The sequence below is a fragment of the Cryptotermes secundus genome, unplaced genomic scaffold (genome assembly GCF_002891405.2).
Source record: "Cryptotermes secundus unplaced genomic scaffold, Csec_1.0 scaffold610, whole genome shotgun sequence".
NCBI lineage: Eukaryota > Metazoa > Arthropoda > Insecta > Blattodea > Kalotermitidae > Cryptotermes > Cryptotermes secundus.
In genome coordinates, this window is record NW_019734319.1 from 48,842 (window position 1) to 68,736 (window position 19,895).

At 38.9% G+C, this 19,895-nt stretch overlaps 2 protein-coding genes across 5 annotated transcripts; one reads left to right on the forward strand and one right to left on the reverse strand.

Moving 5' to 3' along the window:
* The first annotated feature begins 461 nt into the window (after positions 1–461).
* Positions 462–10,849, forward strand: LOC111868609 (probable cytosolic Fe-S cluster assembly factor AGAP009023). 2 transcript variants are annotated; one of them, XM_023859423.2, is made up of 9 exons: positions 462–568; positions 645–740; positions 1,770–1,925; positions 2,867–2,981; positions 3,631–3,792; positions 4,729–4,977; positions 6,071–6,287; positions 7,544–7,701; positions 9,740–10,849. In XM_023859423.2, the coding sequence occupies exons 1-9, from the start codon at positions 503–505 to the stop codon at positions 9,979–9,981; spliced, it is 1,461 nt and encodes a 486-aa protein (XP_023715191.1). In that variant the 5' UTR covers positions 462–502; the 3' UTR covers positions 9,982–10,849. The 2 variants fall into 2 exon arrangements, with proteins under 2 accessions (XP_023715191.1, XP_023715192.1); XM_023859424.2 differs by lacking the exons at positions 462–568; positions 645–740 and adding an exon at positions 749–850.
* A 1,481-nt stretch (positions 10,850–12,330) lies between these two features.
* On the reverse strand, positions 12,331–19,879 carry LOC111868614 (schlafen-like protein 1). 3 transcript variants are annotated; one of them, XM_023859429.2, is made up of 5 exons: positions 19,480–19,879; positions 17,485–17,709; positions 15,540–15,636; positions 14,176–14,340; positions 12,331–12,795 (listed from the first exon to the last, which is right to left on the reverse strand). In XM_023859429.2, exons 1-5 carry the CDS (start codon positions 19,668–19,670, stop codon positions 12,619–12,621), a joined length of 855 nt encoding a protein of 284 aa, XP_023715197.1. In that variant the 5' UTR covers positions 19,671–19,879; the 3' UTR covers positions 12,331–12,618. The 3 variants fall into 3 exon arrangements, with proteins under 3 accessions (XP_023715197.1, XP_033609009.1, XP_023715198.1); XM_023859430.2 differs by having other exon boundaries at positions 12,332–12,792; XM_033753118.1 differs by lacking the exon at positions 14,176–14,340 and having other exon boundaries at positions 12,331–12,792.
* Positions 19,880–19,895: the final 16 nt, after the last annotated feature.

Here is a 19,895-nt window from a genome sequence, read left to right on the forward strand (position 1 = left end):
TTCTTACAGGAAATAAAAAACGCTCAGGAGTTAAGTAAACACCGTCTGCTTCTGTCTAACCCCATGTCCAGCCCTGCCTACGAGTTATCCTTTATACGCTATAAAAAGTTATTGTAAGATTTGAGGCTTTCACGGCGGTGACTATGAAGAAAGCAGTCTTCTGGTTCCTCCGAAACGTCGGTTAACACCACATATACACGGTGCCAAATCCCAGAAGACTGCTTTCTTCATAAAAAGTTATTGTTCGTCGAATGACAGTACGGTATATTCATTCGGTAAATGGGTGCACGCAAGTTTTCAGTAAGAAACGGCTCATAAAAATTCATATGCGAAATTTCGGGTTGGTAATACACGCTAAACTCTGTTCCAGATTATTTTCAGTTCGTAGGTTGCACAAGCTATTTCTGTTTAGCGGATTTGTCTCCACCGTAAGGTTTGCCACACGCGCCAGGAAACAAACGACGAACGAATACCGTGACGCTAATAATGTTACAATATCACAATGGCGTCTCGTTTTAGTGGTGTTTTACAGCTGACTGACTTGGACGATTTTATTACACCTTCTCAGGTAAAAGATGGCTTTAATTAAGGCAGAAACTTAATTATGTTTATTCTTGACCTTACTGAAATGTTTGTGTTCACAGGAATGCATTAAACCCGTGAAGATTGACAAAGTAGATAGTAGCACTGGAGCTAAAATCAAAATACAAGATGATGGGTCCTACATTCAGATTCAAGAGGTTCGGCAGTATTTCTGCAACTTAAAAAAACCGAGAAGTATTTCATAGTGTTACTACTTTACCTGCACCATAGAACAGAAAGTTTTAATCAACCCCTATGTGTGATCTAGGTAGTTAGGACGAAATTGAATATTTTATGATTTTTTGCTGTAAACTTTGTCATGTAATTAAACATGCAGTAATACAGATGTAGTACATTAAAATTTAGAATATGTCGTTTTAAAGGCCAAATTGCTGTAGAACAGCAGATTTCTCATTGATGCTGTTAAATAGCCCTTTGTTGAACGGGTTTTAACTCTAGTAACGCAACATGGGTTACAGATGTGAAGTTGATTGAGTTGGAGTTTTGGTGCAGTATTAAGTATACACATCTGTTTGTAATTGTAATATATCTCTCCATCAAATCAGACATTTATACAACAGAGTCGCCCATCAAATAGTATCAAATATTAAGCAATAACATACAACATAACAACAGGCCTCCAAACACCACATCAGCCATTGTGTATATAATATGTCCATATAAGCATTACATATATTATGATTACAACTGCCAACTTCCAAATACCATTGCATATACAACTTTTAACTATACTTTTGACTAAAGCACAATAGACTATTGAAGGTCACAGTGCTAGGGCCAGTTTTATGGCTCACCACTCATACTCATACTTTTGACTATGTAACTGGTTGTTTGGGACTTCAACTTTTATTGTAATTTATATTTTATAGTCACTCATATAATTTTATACGATTGTGTGCACTTGGAAGTTTGGCACTGTATTCTATATTTAACATGCAATTCAGTAACGAAAAGTTTAATGTATTTGCCTGATGATGGCCTTTTGAAGGCCGAAACATGTGGCAGAAGTGTCTCCAAGAGCTGTTACACGTATTATTGATTGTTGTGTTATGACGGTTTTCTGTAAGAAATAATAAAAAATTAATGTCTGATGTTTGTCATTTCCTAATACAATGCCAAGGTCAGTTTTTAATGTGCATTGTAACAGACTGTTTTGTTCACTGTAGGGTGGTGGCATACAGAAACTTAAAAAAGTGGAGATTTCTTTGTCAGACTGCTTGGCTTGCAGTGGCTGCATCACATCGGCTGAAAGTGTGCTTGTGACACAGCAGAGCCAGGAAGAAATGATTCGTGTTTTCGAGAAAAATAAGCAGCTTCATGTGGTAAGATCTAAATTAAATTTTTGTAAGATTTGAGGCTCTTACAGCATCAGTATCTTCTGGAATGTGACATCGTGTGGTAAGGTAGATAGTTATCAACATTTCTCCTTTCTGTTGTGTCAAATTCCAGAAGGCTGTAATCATAAACTTTTTATACTAATCTGAAGCAGTGGATTAATTTACATTCAGATTCTCACTGTCTGTCTGGCTGCCAGCATGTTTCCTCATGCTCTAACCTTGAACTGGTTGCAGTGTGTTCAGTTTCTGTGCAGTTATTATGCTCTAACCTTGAACTGGTTGCGGTGTGTTCAGTTTCTGTGCAGTTATTCTGTAAATGTGGCTGAAGGAAGTAAACATTGTTTTCAGTGCTGCATGCATTGTAGCAAAGTACAGTGTGTTTCCCTGAGCATGTGTGGAGGCAAAAGAGACAGACCCTTCTCCTGTGAAGCTGGGCTGACCCATGATGGATAAGTTTGCTTTATGGCTGCATTGTTTAGAAAAGTTATGTGTACTGTTTTCATTGAAGTTAGATTAGACAAAGGTTTCATATAGTTATAATTTATCTCAGTTGCACCTCTATTGAATAAAAGAGTAATGAGTGTGCCAGTTTTTGTAGGCAGCATGCAGGTAGAATGCTAGGAGGCTGTAGGTGGGGACAAGAGGAAGTGATTCAGTTCTCTTGGTTTTGACTAATCTCTTCTATGAAGGTGAAGTCCCTATGCTTAGTTAGTTTCTGACATGACATCCAGCCTCAAGGCATCAGTATCCTTTCCACCAAAAACAGATACGCAGACCGCAACGTCAGCATCGTGACTGAGACAGTACTTTGCCCCAGCAACATGATGACTCCCACCTAAGAAAGTCAAACTGCCTACCTTCCTACGTACTACCTAGGTACCTTCCTATTTCCTGTCCTATTCTAATGTAGTACGTTTTTGTTTCAGGATGGAAAATCAGACATGGCAAAATTAATAGTAGTGTCATTATCACTACAGCCTATTCTGTCATTAGCAGTAAGGTATAATCTGTCCCCAGATGAAACAGCACACAAACTGTCGGGTATGTTCATTTTGCTCAGGCAAGGCACAGTTACGCTACAGCAGCATTAGGCAGCTGCGACATGTAGCATATCGCGTGATGATGCCTGATGCTGCATGCAACACATTTTCTGCTTGTCCCAAGTAAAGGATGAAGTGCAGTGTTGCAAGGCTGCTCAAATGAGGTCAGAAACAAAGGAGATTGTTGCATGCCTCAGTATTTCTGAAAGCTTAAAGTGGTAAAATTAAGTATTTAAACTGTGTGTTACATTACTGGCCTCAAATCGTTCTGACCAATATTTGAACTCCTATGGATTACAACTGTCAAGAACAAGAAAATTTGCATCTATACATCCACTCTCCAGTGCGTCTTTATGACATAGTGCTTAATTGGTTAAGCGTAGGGACTTTACCTTTTCATATGGAATATAACAGCATAAATTACTACTTATATAAATGGTTCAAGATATGTTTTTGTATGGATCTTACCCAGTTCGAATCATCCTTGTAGTTTTGTTGCAGGCATGATAGAATGTGGGCATTTAGTTCTGAAGCTAATAACTGATATTTTTACCCTTATCTGTACATTATGCCACTATAAAATGTTTATTATAAAAATTATATAATTATTATTTTTTAATGTGATGACAGTATTTGCATTTTATACACAGGCTATTTCAGGATGCTTGGTGCTGACCTGGTGTTAGATATGGTGGTTGCTGATGATTTTGCACTACTTGAAAATCAGCGGGAATTTGTGGAACGATACAGAGCTGCTGAAGAAGCTGCAAATAGCTCAGAATTTTTGCCAATGTTGGCATCCTCATGCCCAGGTATGAGGCAATATTGTGTGTGGTGGTGCAATTGGATGAGGTTTCAACCTGTCTGACTGTGACCTGCTTTCCTGAAGTACTGGAGTCAGCATCACACTGACAAAAGCAGTGACTGACCAAGCTGAGTGTTTTTGCCAGCCTTTTCCAGATTCATGAATTTATTTTCTGTTGTACAACAGAAAAGGCATATTATTGTCTAAGTTTTAGCATGGCTCGTGTCTAGTGTATAACTTTTTTTTCTGTGGTTTAGCCACAACAGCCTCAGGATATGAAGTGACTGAACCTTGATAACAGCAACATTATGTCACATATCAGTCACTAGACACTGTTGATACTTGTAACCACAAACAGCCCTTTCCCTGTTCTGCATGCTCTGCAAGTCACAACAGTGCACCCAAAGTCTTCCCAATCACTGTCTTCAATGTTCATTGCTTGATAGAGGCTTCTGACAGTCGCAATTCTCATTACTACTACTGCCATGAAAGCCTCCTGTTCTCGCTTGCCTCTGACTACTAACCACTAAGAGCTGATCATAGCCTTGCCTGTCTGATTGGTAAATTGCTGCTGGCCCTCGCCAGCACAAGTCATTCTTGGTTTCAGGCCCTGCAGGACCCATGACTAATGGGACCAGTGGTCTGGGTCGGGTAAATCATGACAGCTACAACATATGAGAAGGCTAAACCCTGAAGGTTCTTATGATTTAGCTGTGACAGCTTCAACATACGAGAATGGTAATCCTTGAAAGCTTCCATGGTTTAGCTCAATGCATGAAATAGTGAAATCGTGATAGCCTTGATGGTTAAGCCATGATAGCTTCAGTATATGACACAGCTACACCCTGTGATTGGCAGGAAATGAACATGAAGGCCAGTGGGGTGTGCAGAATCACAAAGATGTTCTGGAAATGTGTGTTTTCCAGCACCTTTTCTGTGACAGGTTGGGTGTGCTATGCAGAGAAGACTCATGGCAGTTTAGTTATTCCACATATAGCCACCACAAAATCGCCACAGCAGATAATGGGATCTCTCATTAAGGATCATTTGGCACGTGAGCTGGGAAGGACACCTGACTCAATCTATCATGTTACGTTGATGCCATGTTATGACAAGAAGCTAGAGGCTTCCCGTGAAGACTTCACAAACCAGCAGTTACACACACGAGATGTGGACTGCGTCATCACAGCAAGTGAGTGAATTTTCATTTTGGCTTTTTATAAGCTTACCTCTCCATTAGTCCTGCCCATCTTACAGATCCTTCACTCATTATGTTTTGGTTGTAAACTGTGCATAATTCACAATGGATTTCTGCAGCACTCATTGTTTTTAGCATGAAGAAAGTGGATAACAGCATGAATTTTACAGCTGGTGGAATTATCAATTGCAGGACACATAACTCACCCTGTAGAGACAAGAACAAGTCACCGGGTGACCAGTTATGTGATGGTTTACAAGGCAGTGAGTCATGTGGCACTAACTTGCATGTGCAAGCTCGCCCCTGCTCCTACATTAGTTGCCTAAAGTAAACGGAGGTTACTTTCCAAATAGCCCTCGTATTTCATGTGGTACAGCTAAGGAGCAAGTGTGTTCTTTAAATTGGAGAAACAGCTACAGAAACCTACAGAATGTTAGGAATCCCTTCTGGAGAAGAAACTCTTAAACCATCTGAAACGTTTGACCATTTAGCTGCCCTCAGAGGTGGCTGAACTTCTGTGGAAGGTGGTACTCTGTGGTTGTTGATTTACCTTGCATGTTGAGGGAACAGCTGACTGCTTTTGTGATAAAATTTATGACACAGAAAATGATTTGTGAACTTTCTATAACAAATACCAGATGATTCAGCATAAAGTAAGGGAGTTCGCTGGCAGACACTCAAGTTCTCAGTGGCTGTCCATGCCAGATTTAGCACAGAGTAACCTGAGTTCCCTAACATGAAGAAAATCTTAAATGGTAAGAAATTTCTTCTGGAAGTACTATTGATTCTTATACACTGAATTTCAGGATCAAGTGATTATCACCCCTTCAATTTTGAGAGATACTGAGTTCAAATGTCAACCCAGAGGTCAGCTACCATGACAGGTTTTTGATGGTTTTACTTAGTCCCTGCAAGGAGACATTGGAATATTTCCTCAGATTAGGCCACAATCGCTTCAGTCCACATCCATACCAATTCATTATTCACTATTATCCAACCATTCAGCCCTTGCACACTGAGCTACTGACAGTACCATAAAGTAAATAAACATGCCTTCTCTACATGAGCTGTATGGCTACTCTTACAGTTGAACTGGAACAGCTTCTGCAGCGTGACAACCAGAGCCTGGCTTCCATGGATTCAGTTCAACTTGACTTTCCCTGGAGCAAGACATTACCATCTAATTCAGCACTAGTGTCACATCAAGGGTCAGGCTCTGGAGGCTATGCTGATCTCATTTTTCTTCATGCTGCTAGAGAACTATTTGGTAACAGTCATCCAGATCTTCAGTATAAATCACTCAGGTAATTCTTGAGCAACTGATTAGTTCAGTAGCCTTGTCTTGCTAATGTCATTAGATGAGTGCTTGCAAGCTTGAGGTCTTTTTCTTTTTCCTTTATTTTAATCTAGCTGATGACATTTAGTTTGGTTTTCTTGTGTCACTGGACTGATATTGATCAGAATTAAATTTGGATACAAAGTTCTCACAGTAGTGGCTACAAAGAGTTCTGTCTTCTGTTCAGTCTGCTAAAAGTCAGTTGATGTTTTAAAGGGACACTTCATTTCCATCTTTAGTGTTGAAGAGTAAACTGAGAGAGAAGCCAGCATGAAATATGTATTGTGACATGTGGACCCATTACTAGGCAACGACCACAAAATAAGCAGCTATACAACAGCCGTTGCTAAGTAATTGCTCTGTAAACAATGGCCGTTGGCTAGGCAGTGGCTGAGTAACAATCATATGGGCATCCCAACAGATGTGAACACAACAGAGGAACAACGTTTTCTATGCAGTCCATGCTTAGATGTTATAAGTAGGACAGCAGAAGCCATGAGTTAGTTGTAAGACAGTTGCCAGCTAATAAGAACATGTGCACAGAAGCAGAGGACATATTTTATCTGTCACCAGGCAAAGACTGGTGAAGACACAGCAATCTGAGAAGGCTCAGGACATGCTGTAGTGAACTGCAGAGTGTGTGAATTAGCAATTTCACTGTAGTTACAATGTGTAAGTGTTCAGTAAATCCAATTACCAGTCCAAAACCTGTCTATAGTCACTTCATGCACATGACAGAGCTCTGATTTTCAACATTATGTGACATTATATCCCAGAAGGTGGAATTTGCCCAGCAACTATATGTTCACACCCTCAGCTCCAGTTTTTGGAGATGGAACATGTGGATGAACAAACATGACTGGCCCCTCATATGTTCATTACACCCACTTTATGCTAAACTAGCTCAATACAAGAACCAGAGTCTTTCTTGACAAATTAATAATCACATTAAACATTTCCCATCTTTTATGGAATGAATTATCATTACGAGATCTGCCAGTTGATCCTGCCCTGAGCCAGATCATTCTAGTCCCCAAAAAAATGTAGGTTAGAAATGTGAAATCCACAGTATGGTACTCATGTTGTGTTTTATGTACAGCAGCATTCCATAATTGTCTGCATTTCTTTGTTTTCTTCATGTATGTTACATCACTTTGCATTTATCTTGCTGTGAATGTCATTCCTGTTTATTCACATCCAGACTTTACAATTTAATATTTTCAGGAACCCAGACTTTCGTGAGGTAATTCTGGAACAAGATGGAAGAATATTGCTGCGGTTTGCTATTGCCAATGGTTTCCGAAATATTCAGAATTTAGTTCAGAAGATGAAACGAGGAAAGAGCAGTTACCATTATGTTGAGGTCATGGCTTGCCCATCAGGTACTCACTTCCCTGTGGATATATCACATGTTCACATCGTCATTCTGTTTGTCTTTGTGCCACAGAAGTTCAATGCATACAGGTGGTACTAATTCTAGTGGTGGGTGGATCTGCCAGCAATAATCTATCATCAGCTGTTGTTATTTTCATGTAGAATGTTATTTAGAAGAGCTTCTCAAAACCTGTCTTTTCTATTTCTTCAGTATGGGCCATTATGATTGGATTTGTGAAACAAAGCCCATAGTGCTAATTGAGTAGATAGCAGAAAGTGTGGTCAGGCTGCGGTGCACAGATAGGACAGCAGTGAGAATAAGGGATTCACACATTGGTGATGAAAATTATATATTTTAACATTTTCAACATCTAAAAATTCAGTTCTTATTACACAGAAAGCACACTGCTTCACTGTCACAAATCCCAACAGTTAATGTTGTTCATGGGGATAATTGCTTTTGCTGCGAGAATCATATTGGGACATGTAGACCCATTGCCAAGTAACAGCTGTGTAAACAGGCGACAGTACAACAGCCATTGCTAGGGACTGTAGACATCTTGTTTCCCCAGCGACAAGAGAACATGCAATAATGGATGTTTTCTGTGTGGTCCATGCCAGAGCTGTATAATGGTGAATAGCAGTTCATTTGTTGAGTCATTTGAGAGTTACAGTTGTGAGAAATTAGAAGCAGGTAGCTGAGGCCGAGGACAGTTCGGGAACCCAGAAGAATGGGAATGTCTATCACTGGAAGCCACAACCAAGCAGTGGCCAGTGAAGGCTGATAAGACTTTATGTGTACAATAGTTACAATGATCTTAGGAGTGTGCAACATAGTGGGACTGTCATAGTTATTTCTGTTATGAGTGTGAATGTCCAATAAATTTAGTTACCAATCCAAACCTAATATCTTAGGTCATGCCATGTGACAGTATAAAGCACTTAAATACACTGTGTGAACAGAATGCACAGTTTTTTATGTTAAAGCAGGTGTCAAGCATAATTACCTGCAGGTCCTTTTATTTGACTCATGTTTCTGTGATTTTTTTTAACTGAGATTGCATTTGAGGAAGCACATCCCCCCCCCCGGATTATATTAGTCAAAAATTTAAGAGACTGAATCTTAATTTATTCAGCTACTGTACCATGGAAACTGCAGTGAAATGACTGAGACACCAAACAGCTGTGTCTTCTCCTTATACATGCATATGCTGTAATGACTCATACACCACATTAGGGCAAATTTCATATCTCCTGCAAAATACAGTTTGTATTTATTTATTGCATTACCGAAGAAAGGTACACAAAACATTTTAGAATAAGAAGTTGTGTGTAACCTGTTCAGTACTTGGTGTTATTCTTTTATTAACATCTTGTTGGGTCTTGTTTCCCTTGAAATTTTTCAACCAAACATCTGTATGAATTTCCTCATCCATCAGGCAAGTGCTGGGATAGTACCTTAATTAGGCCAAGATTGCTTCCTTTAAAATCCTTTGTAATTCACCATTTATAGTTTATCCCTTAATGCAAAATTACTCAGTCTTGATAGTGAAAGCGTTAAATAACCTTTGAAAGAAAGGTTCTCTGAATGAATAGGAATTACTGTATTTTCTTGAAGAGACTAACCAGTTGGTCTTCATAATGGAGATGCAGTGTTTATTGTGGGGTAGAAACTGCATTCTTAAACATTATTCCATTCCTGTGATACCCAGTTCTGTTACTGGATTTAGGACTCTTTAATGTGTTTCAGACATTTGACTAAGTCTGCTGCTGTTTGCATCTGTCTCACAGATGGAACTCTTTAACTGTTAATGAGGAGCTCTTAACTTCATTTCTTATTGTTCTCTCTATGACCTTACCAGCAGCTTTTATGCTTTTCCTTTCTCCATGTCTGGTCTTTTCAATGTCTCATGCTCTTGAATGTTTGAAATATACATTATGGACAGAACTGTTGTGGTGCTGCTTTGAGGTATTCTGAATTCTGTCATTAATTTAAGTTTGGAATTTCCTGTACGTATTTCACTTGTGATTATGATTTATATGCAGGCTGCCTGAATGGAGGTGCTCAAGTTCGGCCACAGGACGGTTCCTCTCCCAGAGAACTGACGATGCGGCTAGAGGCAGTGTATGAGTCCTTACAGAAACAAGTACCTGAAGAAAATCACACAGTCCAGGAGCTCTACAGTACATGGCTTGAAGGAGCTCACAGTGATAAATGTGTAGCCATGTTGCATACAAAGTATCATTCAGTAGAAAAGATGACTACTGCACTTAATATAAAGTGGTGAAAAAATATTGGTTTAATTCTGTGTGTTGAGTGACATTAAAGCCCATGTGATTCAAATAAACAGACTCAGTTTTAGACATTTCATCAAGAAGTATTGCTGTGTGGTTCCCTGTGTATGTGTAGAACACCCTTCAGGCTTTTGCAGTCAACATGTGGAACTCCCCAAATGGAATTTATTTGCTCGACACTGGTACCAGGGCCATCCACACAACAAGGAGAGGGTTGATTACAGTTTTATAAACATTTGGAACATGTATATAACAGTTTCTTATATCACACTAGTTGTTTGGTCTGGAGACCATCATCAAGTGTGTGTATATATATAAATAGATATGTTATTGCAGCCTTGTATGAGTAAATAGATCCAGTTTCCAAATGTCATAACATTGTTAAAACTGTATAAACATTGAGAATGGCAATTGTGTGGAATGTTATGTTTGTTTTACATGGGGAGGAAGGAGGTGGTATGTGATTGTAGTTTCAGTTTTTGTATCATGCATGTGTAGTTTTGTAATGTGAATGATGCGGTGTTTATATACTGTAGCTTAATTTTCTTTTAGATGTTCTTGAAGTAGTGTATGTTTGAAAGACATTGTTAGGTGTGATGGGTGTGTTGTATTGAATGAATGAAAGATCTTTTATGTGTTGCTGCAATGTGATATATAAGTGTGTAGTAATTGAAGTTTTGGAAGTTTCAGTGAGTGTTTCATGTTTTGAGAGATATAATGGCACAGAGATGAAGCCATGTCATCATGGTTTATTGGACATCATAGAATATGTTGCTGTAAATAGCTGCTTTAGTGTGTTTAGGAATGTGGCTGGTTACAGTAGTGTAGTGTGATAGTTATAATAAACTGATGATTATATTATATATGTTGCAATCATTTATAAAACTATAATCAACCCACTTATTGTTGTGTCAGTAGACCCAGTACCATTGACATTTATGCACAACAAGATGCAAAATATATAAATAAAAAATTTGCTTGAATTTTAGAAGTATCATTGAGCCTCACAGTTGATTCAACCAAAGTCTTGCATGTGCTTATTTTTCCTCCCCTTCAAATTCTAGAGACAGTACTGTGGAATTCAGTTTGGTGTTGAGCTGGTACATAACTTCACCAAGTATCATTCTGAAAAGTTTGCATTTATTTTATCGCCAAGTATTAGTGAGTGGAATCTCTTTCACAGTTTTCTCCTCCTGACTTTAACACGTTGAGGACCGGCAATTTAAATATTTAAATCACCCTGGGGACTGGCGTTTTTAAACCCAGTACCCTAACTTGTGCACTGTTCACTTAAAAAATTAATATGAAATCTCCTAATTAATTTTATGAACTAAAATTTTTGGAGAATACTTACCAATGCTCCTGGAAGTGCTTGAGAGTGTGATATTTCTGGAAACATGCCCCTGTGTGAAGTGACATTACACAGAACTTGCAAATGTAGGCAGTCATACTCCTTTTTCTGTGAGCTGAGCAAACATGGCATTGCCTAGAAGGATGCTTCCCCTTGGAATGTTCACTCTTCACAGTTTTCACGAGGGTACGTTTCCGCATATCACCCAAGAGTCGCCCAGGGGTGTCCACATGAGGTCTGCGTGGGGTGGGAGTAGATGGGCATGGTCGCACTATGTCTGTGTCTGACTCTTGTTCTGCTGCCACCATCTGGTCTGTAGCCTAGGCCTTTGCCACATTCATCAGAAATGCTTTGTATTTCAATTTTGAATCGGTTTAGATTTTTGTAAACCAAAAATGAATTGAAAATGGCACAATTTATAAGCCGCAAGGCAACTTTCTTTGTCCACTTTATTGTTTTCCTAGGAAGAGAATAATAGGCCAAGTATTGATCAGCTCTATCAGCTCCCTTCATGAACATATTGTGACTCAGAAATACAAATAGGCTTCTTTACTTGTCCATGTCTCCTTTGAACATCAACCATGCTCGAATTGTGAATTGTGGAAATCATATTCACAACATGAGTATCCCTATCTCCAAAAAACAGTCCTGCTACTTTAGACACTTTCGTTGGGTCCGATGGAATTTGTTTCACCCCTGGATTTCCAGTAAACTGTCCCAAAGTAGGTGTTTTGTCTGCTTTTCCCCACGTGGCTGTCCCCGCAATTTTACTACCTGCACTTCCCTTGGTGCTACTTTCACTTTTATTGTCTGTGGCCACAATTGTTTGTTGTCCCCTGTCACTGCCACTGTCTAAGTCACTTTCACTACTACTCAAACAACAAAACAAACTCTGTGATTTTAGTCCACAAGCGAACTATATCAACCAAGCGGCCCTGCTTGTTGGTGAAGTTCAGTGCCAACTTTTGTGGATAGAAATGGATCACTAAATTGTAAATTATTAATACAGTATACAGATTTGCTAGTTTCACCATTTATTGAACTTGGCGGAAATAAACATGGCCCCATAAATTTTTCCCTGAATTTGTTAAGTTGAAACTTTTACATTGTACGATTAGTAATAACTCCGACTTATGTAAACCAGCATAAATATGAATATTTATGGAACATGTGAAACATTCAAATGACATTCAAACCACTACAGTTAAAGCATTATGTATGGTTAAAGTATCTGCTCACTGTTACTGATTCTGTCATATTAATTGGCATACATGTGAACTCATTTCTTTTGGTCTTCGTTGCAAGAATTGTCTTTCTTCTGATCCAGGGCTTCATCAACAAGTTGCTGCAGTGTCCTATATGTCATCATATCTTTCCAGGCTTTCATCAACTGTGGCATTCTGTACAGGAGCACTTCCTCGCGGGCAAGCTGCTCCACATCCCGCAATGAATACTGCTAAAACAACAGACACTGGCTTCATGGATATACAACCCACCAAAATGCAATGTCCTCTATAGTTTAATGATACAGAACACATGTAGTACTTTTGCAACAGCCACACATATCCTCTGCCATCTAGCGAGAGAAGTTTTAACATAGCATGTTTGAATTTCCCACTGGTGCATGAAGACCAGAAGTATTTTGGAAATAACTCTAATAACTTTTTAATGATGGACATAATGGTGTACATCATAAGCTGATGATGATATAGCTGTGCTTGCTGGCCCAAGAATGCAAAGTTCGGCAAATAAGTTTCAAGACAGCTTTTTTTAACTATATTAAGAGCTGCAGATATTAGCAACCTAGAAATTTTCAGAGTAATCTCCCTCCAATTTTTTACTGTGTTCACAGTGCTTAAGCCATTGTTCAAGACAGTTAAAATCGTGAACAGGTATGCTGTCAACATTTTTTTTCACAAAAGATTAGATGTTCTCAACATTTGAAAAATGCTTTCCTTTCAGCAAACTCTTGAGTTTTGGAAACAGCCAATTAAGAAAGCTGGAGCCAAGTTAGGAGAGTACAGCAGATGATCCACGGTGGAGGTACTCTTTCCTGCTAAAAACTGCTACACTTGAAGCGAAGAATGTGCAGGCATGTTGTTATGGTGATGTAGAATGTGTGATTAGCAGTGGTCCCTTTGGCTACAGATTCAAAGTGGATGATACCCCTGATGTCGAGAAAGCAGATCAACATTATTTTGATCTTGGACTTTGACATCCGTAGCTTCTCTGGCCTGGGGATTCAACCATAAACTGTTTAACATCTCTAATGCTTCACTCAGCGATTTCTGCAGTTTAACACAAAAATTCACACTCACTCTGTGTTCCATCATATGCTCCATTTTATGTCTGGACAGAGTTGACGACACACAGCGATCTAACAGGCTACTGTTCAATGAATACTGAACACAGCTTATCCAAACTTTCCATGTGAGCTCTGTCTTGTGTCATCTAACATTCCAAGCAGTTGTATAAGGAACGACCATAAGAATCTGTTTTTCACCAAGGATGTGTTTGCTTTTCATGTCAGTGTCGCAGTATACTATAACCAAAACTTTAAAGAGGGTAGTAAGATGTGAAGTTTAATTAATAAAATAGACTGGCAATGGGAAATTCAGATCACATCATAAAAACTACTGTAATGTTTGTACACCAATTTAAAAGCCTCAGCTTCCATCCATATTAGATTAGCAAGAGTGTGATTTCAAAACATCTGTGTACACAGGAAACAGAAAACAGACAATTTTCATTTCTGATAGTGTCACTATACTGAAAGGATGGGAAGTATCATATATTCATATTATTCTAAAGTTATGCTTGAACTTTATCAGATTACCGTGACAAGTGTAGACTGTTTCCTGAAGTAGATCTGGCCATCTTCACATTGGAATATGGGATTAGTTGCTATTTTACAGTCGGGTATAAAGGCTCGGACCCATGGATCATCACGGTATATTGGTATGATACTGATTTCCACAACGTATGACATAGGAATGACACCCTGTTGTAACAGAGAATTTCAACTTAGATCTCCTAGTCACTTGTGTTCATTTTTGGTTTTATTTGACAGTGCTGTCAGCTGGTGAGACTACAGTGTCAAGTGGTATAGTGACGGGTGAATAATGAATTGGACAGAATGTGGAAGGAAGCAGTTATGCCCTAATTTGAGGTACCATCCCAGCATTTGCCTGGAGAGGGTCTGAAGAGAAGCACAAAAAGCTCATCATAATTGCTGGTCTGCCATCTGAAATTTGAAGCTGGAAGCTCCTTCATTCAAAGCTGGAGTGCTACCCACTCAACCACATTGTTCTGTGCTAGGCATTTAAGAAAATTTACTCTCCTGCATATTTGTACTTGCTGATGCCCTGATGCAGGTTAATGTTACAGCACAAAATGTGTTTAACCCCCAATGGAGTACAGGGATTCCTCCATAATTTAGGATTAAAAGAATATGGGAGTGGTCTTCTAACTGCAACCAAAGCAAATTACTTGCCAGCAGTTCACAGCATTGGCAGTGTTGGTTAGGCAAACTGTGTATGTTATTTCAGAGTTGTAAGAAATTGTAACTGGGAAAAGTCTGACTATGCACACGAAATTTTTACTTACACCATCTTTTTGTCTCTTTATTTAACATATATTAATTCCATGGTTTATTTAATTCTGAGTTTTGATGTGTCAGATTAAATTAATTAAAGATTAAAGTATGAGAAATTAAAGATTCTGAGGTAGGACACTGTATGAACTGGAAAGAACATGCTGCATCCATCATAGGGGTATAAGTGGTCTAAGCTGGCAAATGGACAGGCTAGGAAAGATAACTGAGGTCATGGAAGACAGGAGGAGTGGCCAATCAGTACCAGGGATATAGAAGAGAAAATGGAGACACAGGTGGCCAATTGGAAGTGTAGGCCCTGCGAAGGGCAACCTGAGGCCTTGAAGAGGTGAGTACAAGAGGGCTATTGTAAGAACTCTGTGCAGAGGAAATCCAGCAAATCTTATCCTTCATAAGAACCTTTTAGCATTCCTGCAGAATGTGAATGATAGGCTTCAGCAACCTGTTCACAGAAGGACTGTGTCCCCTGTCCATTTTGTTGGGACGGAGCTCAATCCTAGCCACTTGGTTACTTTGAAAGAGTGCAGGTATTAACAAACTACCACATCTTATTTGAAACATGCATCTCAAGGAACATGAATACTTACACCATTGAAGCTCCCTAAAGCATCATAATCACACCAACAGAATAAATGTGAGCGAAGATAATGAGGTTGTGCTCGGACCTTCTCAGAAACAGGTAGGCTGAAAGGAGCATTAAAATTCATAAATACTTGGTATGGAAAAGATTCCAAAATGCAGTTCAGAACAGTGATAACATACATAACACTAGTGTAATGTGTAATGTACTCTATTGATAAATGTCTGGAACTGTATTCCCAGGAAAACAGGTTCTTTTCTTCCGTTCATTACCATGACCAGACTGGCTTCAGGTCTAGGAACTCTTTGCAGAAGGAAAGTGGCTGGAGCATGAAGCAGACCACTCACCTCCATCTAGTGCTGAGGTTAGGAAAACATGGAGCTTTACCTCTACTTCTCCTAAATGGCTTCATGGGATAGTGCTTGGTGACAAGGATAAATTTTCCTAGTTCATTGTACAAGAATATGAAGGTCAGGCAGACAGATTAACACAATATGGTTTAAAAAGTAAATGGCTCTGGGGTCAACCTAGCCTCTAACAGGAATGACTACCAGGAATCTTGCTGGGGTTGAAGGACTGCTGGCACATAAGGCTGACAATCTCACCCCCATCTTCAAACCAACTGTCTAGAAAACATGGCATTCTTGACATCTCACAATCCCATGGGCCTCCACGGCCTGTTACAGGCATAGCTTTACCGGTCTTTTTTATGTAGTTTGCTGAATCTTGGAACCTGCAACCATGGCGGTACCAAGGTTACTGTACTAGATGGACTACATGATTTTCTTATGTTGCCCCCGTTGCACATCAGGTAGCATAGAACAGTACCTACAATCTTACAAAGACATGAACTCTGACTCTCTTTTCCATGACATGCCAAATTCCATACATATAGTATCTGCAGCATGAGAATGTCTTACATCAGCATATTGTCATACTGCCACTAATAGGCTTCAGCACTTCAACTGATCAGTGCTGATTTGTTGTTCTATAATTATTGCTTAAAGAATTCCTGCTTTGGGTTCTGATTAGGGTTGAACACATTTGTTGGTCAAAATTTTTTGCGAAAGGTAAAGTTGTCCCTGTGCATAATTAATTCAGCACTATGCCATGAAGACATATGGGGGAATGGAGGTATAGCTCCACCCTTCTTGCCCTTGGTACTAGATGGAGGTAAGTGGTCATCTTCACACCCCAACTGCCTTACTCCTTGGGAAATCACCTCTAGTATCCATCAGATAAGAGGCTGGGAGGACACCAGAGCCAGTCTGGACATTTTGAAGAAGAGAAATATCTTGCCATGCTGGCAATAGAACCTGGGCTGTCCAGCCCATAGTGCTGTCACTATAAAGGCTCCTAAAATTTTTAGCTATGAAGCATAAATCCTACACCAAAGCTCACTGATTTTAGCAATACACTGTGAGTATATTGTTCCAATGTTCTGTTTGTGATATCTGCTTGAACTGCAGCAGTGTGCACAAAGACATCTGTCTCAGCAGTATACTGCATAGCAAAATATGCTTCAGTATAATTCCTTATTATGAAGTCACTGAAAATAAGTATTTAACATGAGCTGTGTTCTATTTATATATTCCCAAGACATGTTGAATGCCTGTTAGAATCAAATATAGCTAACTTTTTGAAAAAAGAGTATTTTTATTTAGTCCTGTCATATGAAACTAACATTTTACATTTTTGCAAGAAATTTTTACTTGTTTGGTGAGTGGCATACCTGAAAATCTTCAAGTTGTGGGGGTTTCACTGTACAGACATTTTTAAAATATGTAAATTGACTTATCTGCATCATAAGTTGAAGCTGTTTCAATGTTTTGGCCCGTGTTACAATCACCATCAATTTCCTTCAGAATGATTTATCCCGTAGAACAAAAGTTATGCCTTAGATGCAGCCCATGAAGGCTAAAGACAAGAGCTGTATATAAAGGTGTCCTTACAACTGATATGGATATTCATCTCCTGGTTCAAGGACTGGTACAAATTCAGTAGTGTACATGAAACGTGGAACAGGTGGCCTGAAAGCATTCATAGCATCCTGAAGACTGAGCAGCAAGTGATCCTGTTGATATCGTGTTAGTCGCACACCCTGAACTCTTCCTCCATCAAGTATTCCAATATACACGGTGCCACCACACCCAGTATTTAGGAAACCGCACAGATTCCTGGAAGCAATGGGAACAAAAGAACAACTGACAACTTCTGTCTTGAGAATTAGCCACTCCCCTTACAATGTGACTCTAATGATGGGAGTAGCATATTCCTCTGAAGCACCGGTGGACTTCTACTAGACTATGCAGCGTTACACCCCCCAAGATGGTATTTTACTTACGTTTAAGTCCGGCCTACACTTTGACCCTGAAGATTGGGGGAATTAAGTTCCTCTGACACACTGGTGGACTTTTACCTGACTACACAGCATGACATCACAGATAACAGTATTCATATTTTTAGTCATCTAAGACTAAATTTACTAATGCCCTAGGGTATTCAGGATAAACAAATGCAGGTTTTAAAAATAATTTTAATATCTCATATTAATATATGGTACATTTCTGCCTTCCTAGCCATCTCTCTCCCCCATTATATCTTTAAAAGCATTACAATTGATGAAGAGGAGGGAGGTGCCAAATTTTAATAATAAAAAATATAACTATTTTGAAAGAATAAATAAAAGTAGTCTTAAATGACAAAAATATCTAAGTTTGTAAGCTAATTTTCTGGCTCCACCATAAAATACCTGGTGGCTTCTATGTCCCCCTGCTAGTGCCCATGATATATGATTGATTCTTCAGTTGATACACATTAAATCTTACTGACATATTTTGTAGTAAAAATTCAACTTAGAATGATTCTAGCTCTCAGTTTTAGGGTCATTGTAGTTCAGATACTGTAATGGAGATGTCAGTATCCTTCATAAATATTACTGAGGCTGTGGAAAGAAGTCCCATGGATTGACCTTTTAACTCCAGCATATTTCTCTATATTACACTCTGGCTGTCAAGCCATTCTGTTCACAGGAATGTTGGTAATGATACACATATGTTGACTCCAGGTTTTTTGAAGTGCAAAAGTTTGTTTTATGAGGTCTAGTCAGAACTTGTTTCATTTCAATTCACTGTTAGAAATGAGAGCAGGAACATGAGGATAAAACAAAAGGAAAATAAATAAATAAATGCTTGTAAGTAAATATTAATATTCGCTTATCATTGGTAGTACGTCCCAGCTATCAATACAAAAAAAAACTAGTATACAACCAGGTCATAAAACTGGTCTGGACTTATGGAATACAGCTGTGGGTTGTGCCAGTACGAGTAGCATTCAAACAATACAGAGATTTCAGAACAACGTGCTGAGGGAATAGTAAATGACCCTTGGTATGCCCGTAATAGTGACATCCACAGGGATCTTGGCATTAGGATGGTCACTGCAGAAATTAAAGCACGAAGATCAGCTTCACTACCACACCAACATGGAAGCGATACAGCTTCTTGACAACGAGAGGACAGTGAGAAGGCTCAAGAGACTCAAGCCATTTGAACTAGTGTAGCACAAGTGCGCTTTAGTGTAAATAGTAATATGAGTGTGACAACAATGTGCTCAAGACACCAGATGCTGAGACACACCAGTGGGTGTAATCTCAGAGTTTAGTTCTAATAGTAGTAGTTTAAGTAATAATAAAAATGCTCATCGTTAGTCCCGGACTAGTTGCATTGTTAGGACATTAAAAAAACTTATCATTGGTAATTACTAATTACTGGTATACTCGGAAAAGTACATTATGTATAGTTCATGTGATTCCAATACAGTGTGAACCGGAATAAATAGCATTTTATGTGTCAACATATACTGTAATCATCACTGCTGTTGGAATACTAGTTATTCACCCAAATGGGATTAAGATGCAGAGTAACATAGTTTCAGTTTAGCAGTACCTCGATATTGCTTTTCGTGTACTCGTGTTGTTAGAAGCGTTAATACACCACGGAGGCACATCTGCTACACTTATATTTCGATGCCCCTTAAATTCATGAGTTTGGTCTTCCTCAAAAGCAACCACTTCATTCCTTATGTAATGTTTAGGTTTACCCGTTACAGAAGTCGAACATTTATTACTCCCAAACATACTGATAAGACATGGAGTGAATTTTTCCTCTAATATGTTCTGTAATTTTTGGATTCTCCGGCTCCCGTATTGACCTTCTATTTCTCCCTTATATTTCCTTAACAATCAAGATCGCAGGATTTAAATTATATGTTATTCCCGCAAAATACATTCCGATATAAACTGCATAATTATCGATAGTTCAGACTTATAGGTACTCATTGTGCTCATTGTACTCATCAATAG

Bases quoted from the DNA above. Each gene is read 5' to 3' on its own strand.
- LOC111868614 (XM_023859429.2), bottom strand. From the start codon at position 19,670: ATGTTTGGGAGTAATAAATGTTCGACTTCTGTAACGGGTAAACCTAAA. The intron at 17,710-19,479 runs GTACTGCTAAAC...CATTGCTTCCAG, and splicing joins ACACGAAAAGCAATATCGAG to GAATCTGTGCGGTTTCCTAA. The intron at 15,637-17,484 runs GTAAGGACACCT...TGCTCCTTTCAG, and splicing joins GATGAATATCCATATCAGTT to CCTACCTGTTTCTGAGAAGG.
- LOC111868609 (XM_023859423.2), top strand. From the start codon at position 503: ATGGCGTCTCGTTTTAGTGGTGTTTTACAGCTGACTGACTTGGACGAT. The intron at 1,926-2,866 runs GTAAGATCTAAA...TTTTTGTTTCAG, and splicing joins AAAATAAGCAGCTTCATGTG to GATGGAAAATCAGACATGGC. The intron at 6,288-7,543 runs GTAATTCTTGAG...TAATATTTTCAG, and splicing joins CTTCAGTATAAATCACTCAG to GAACCCAGACTTTCGTGAGG.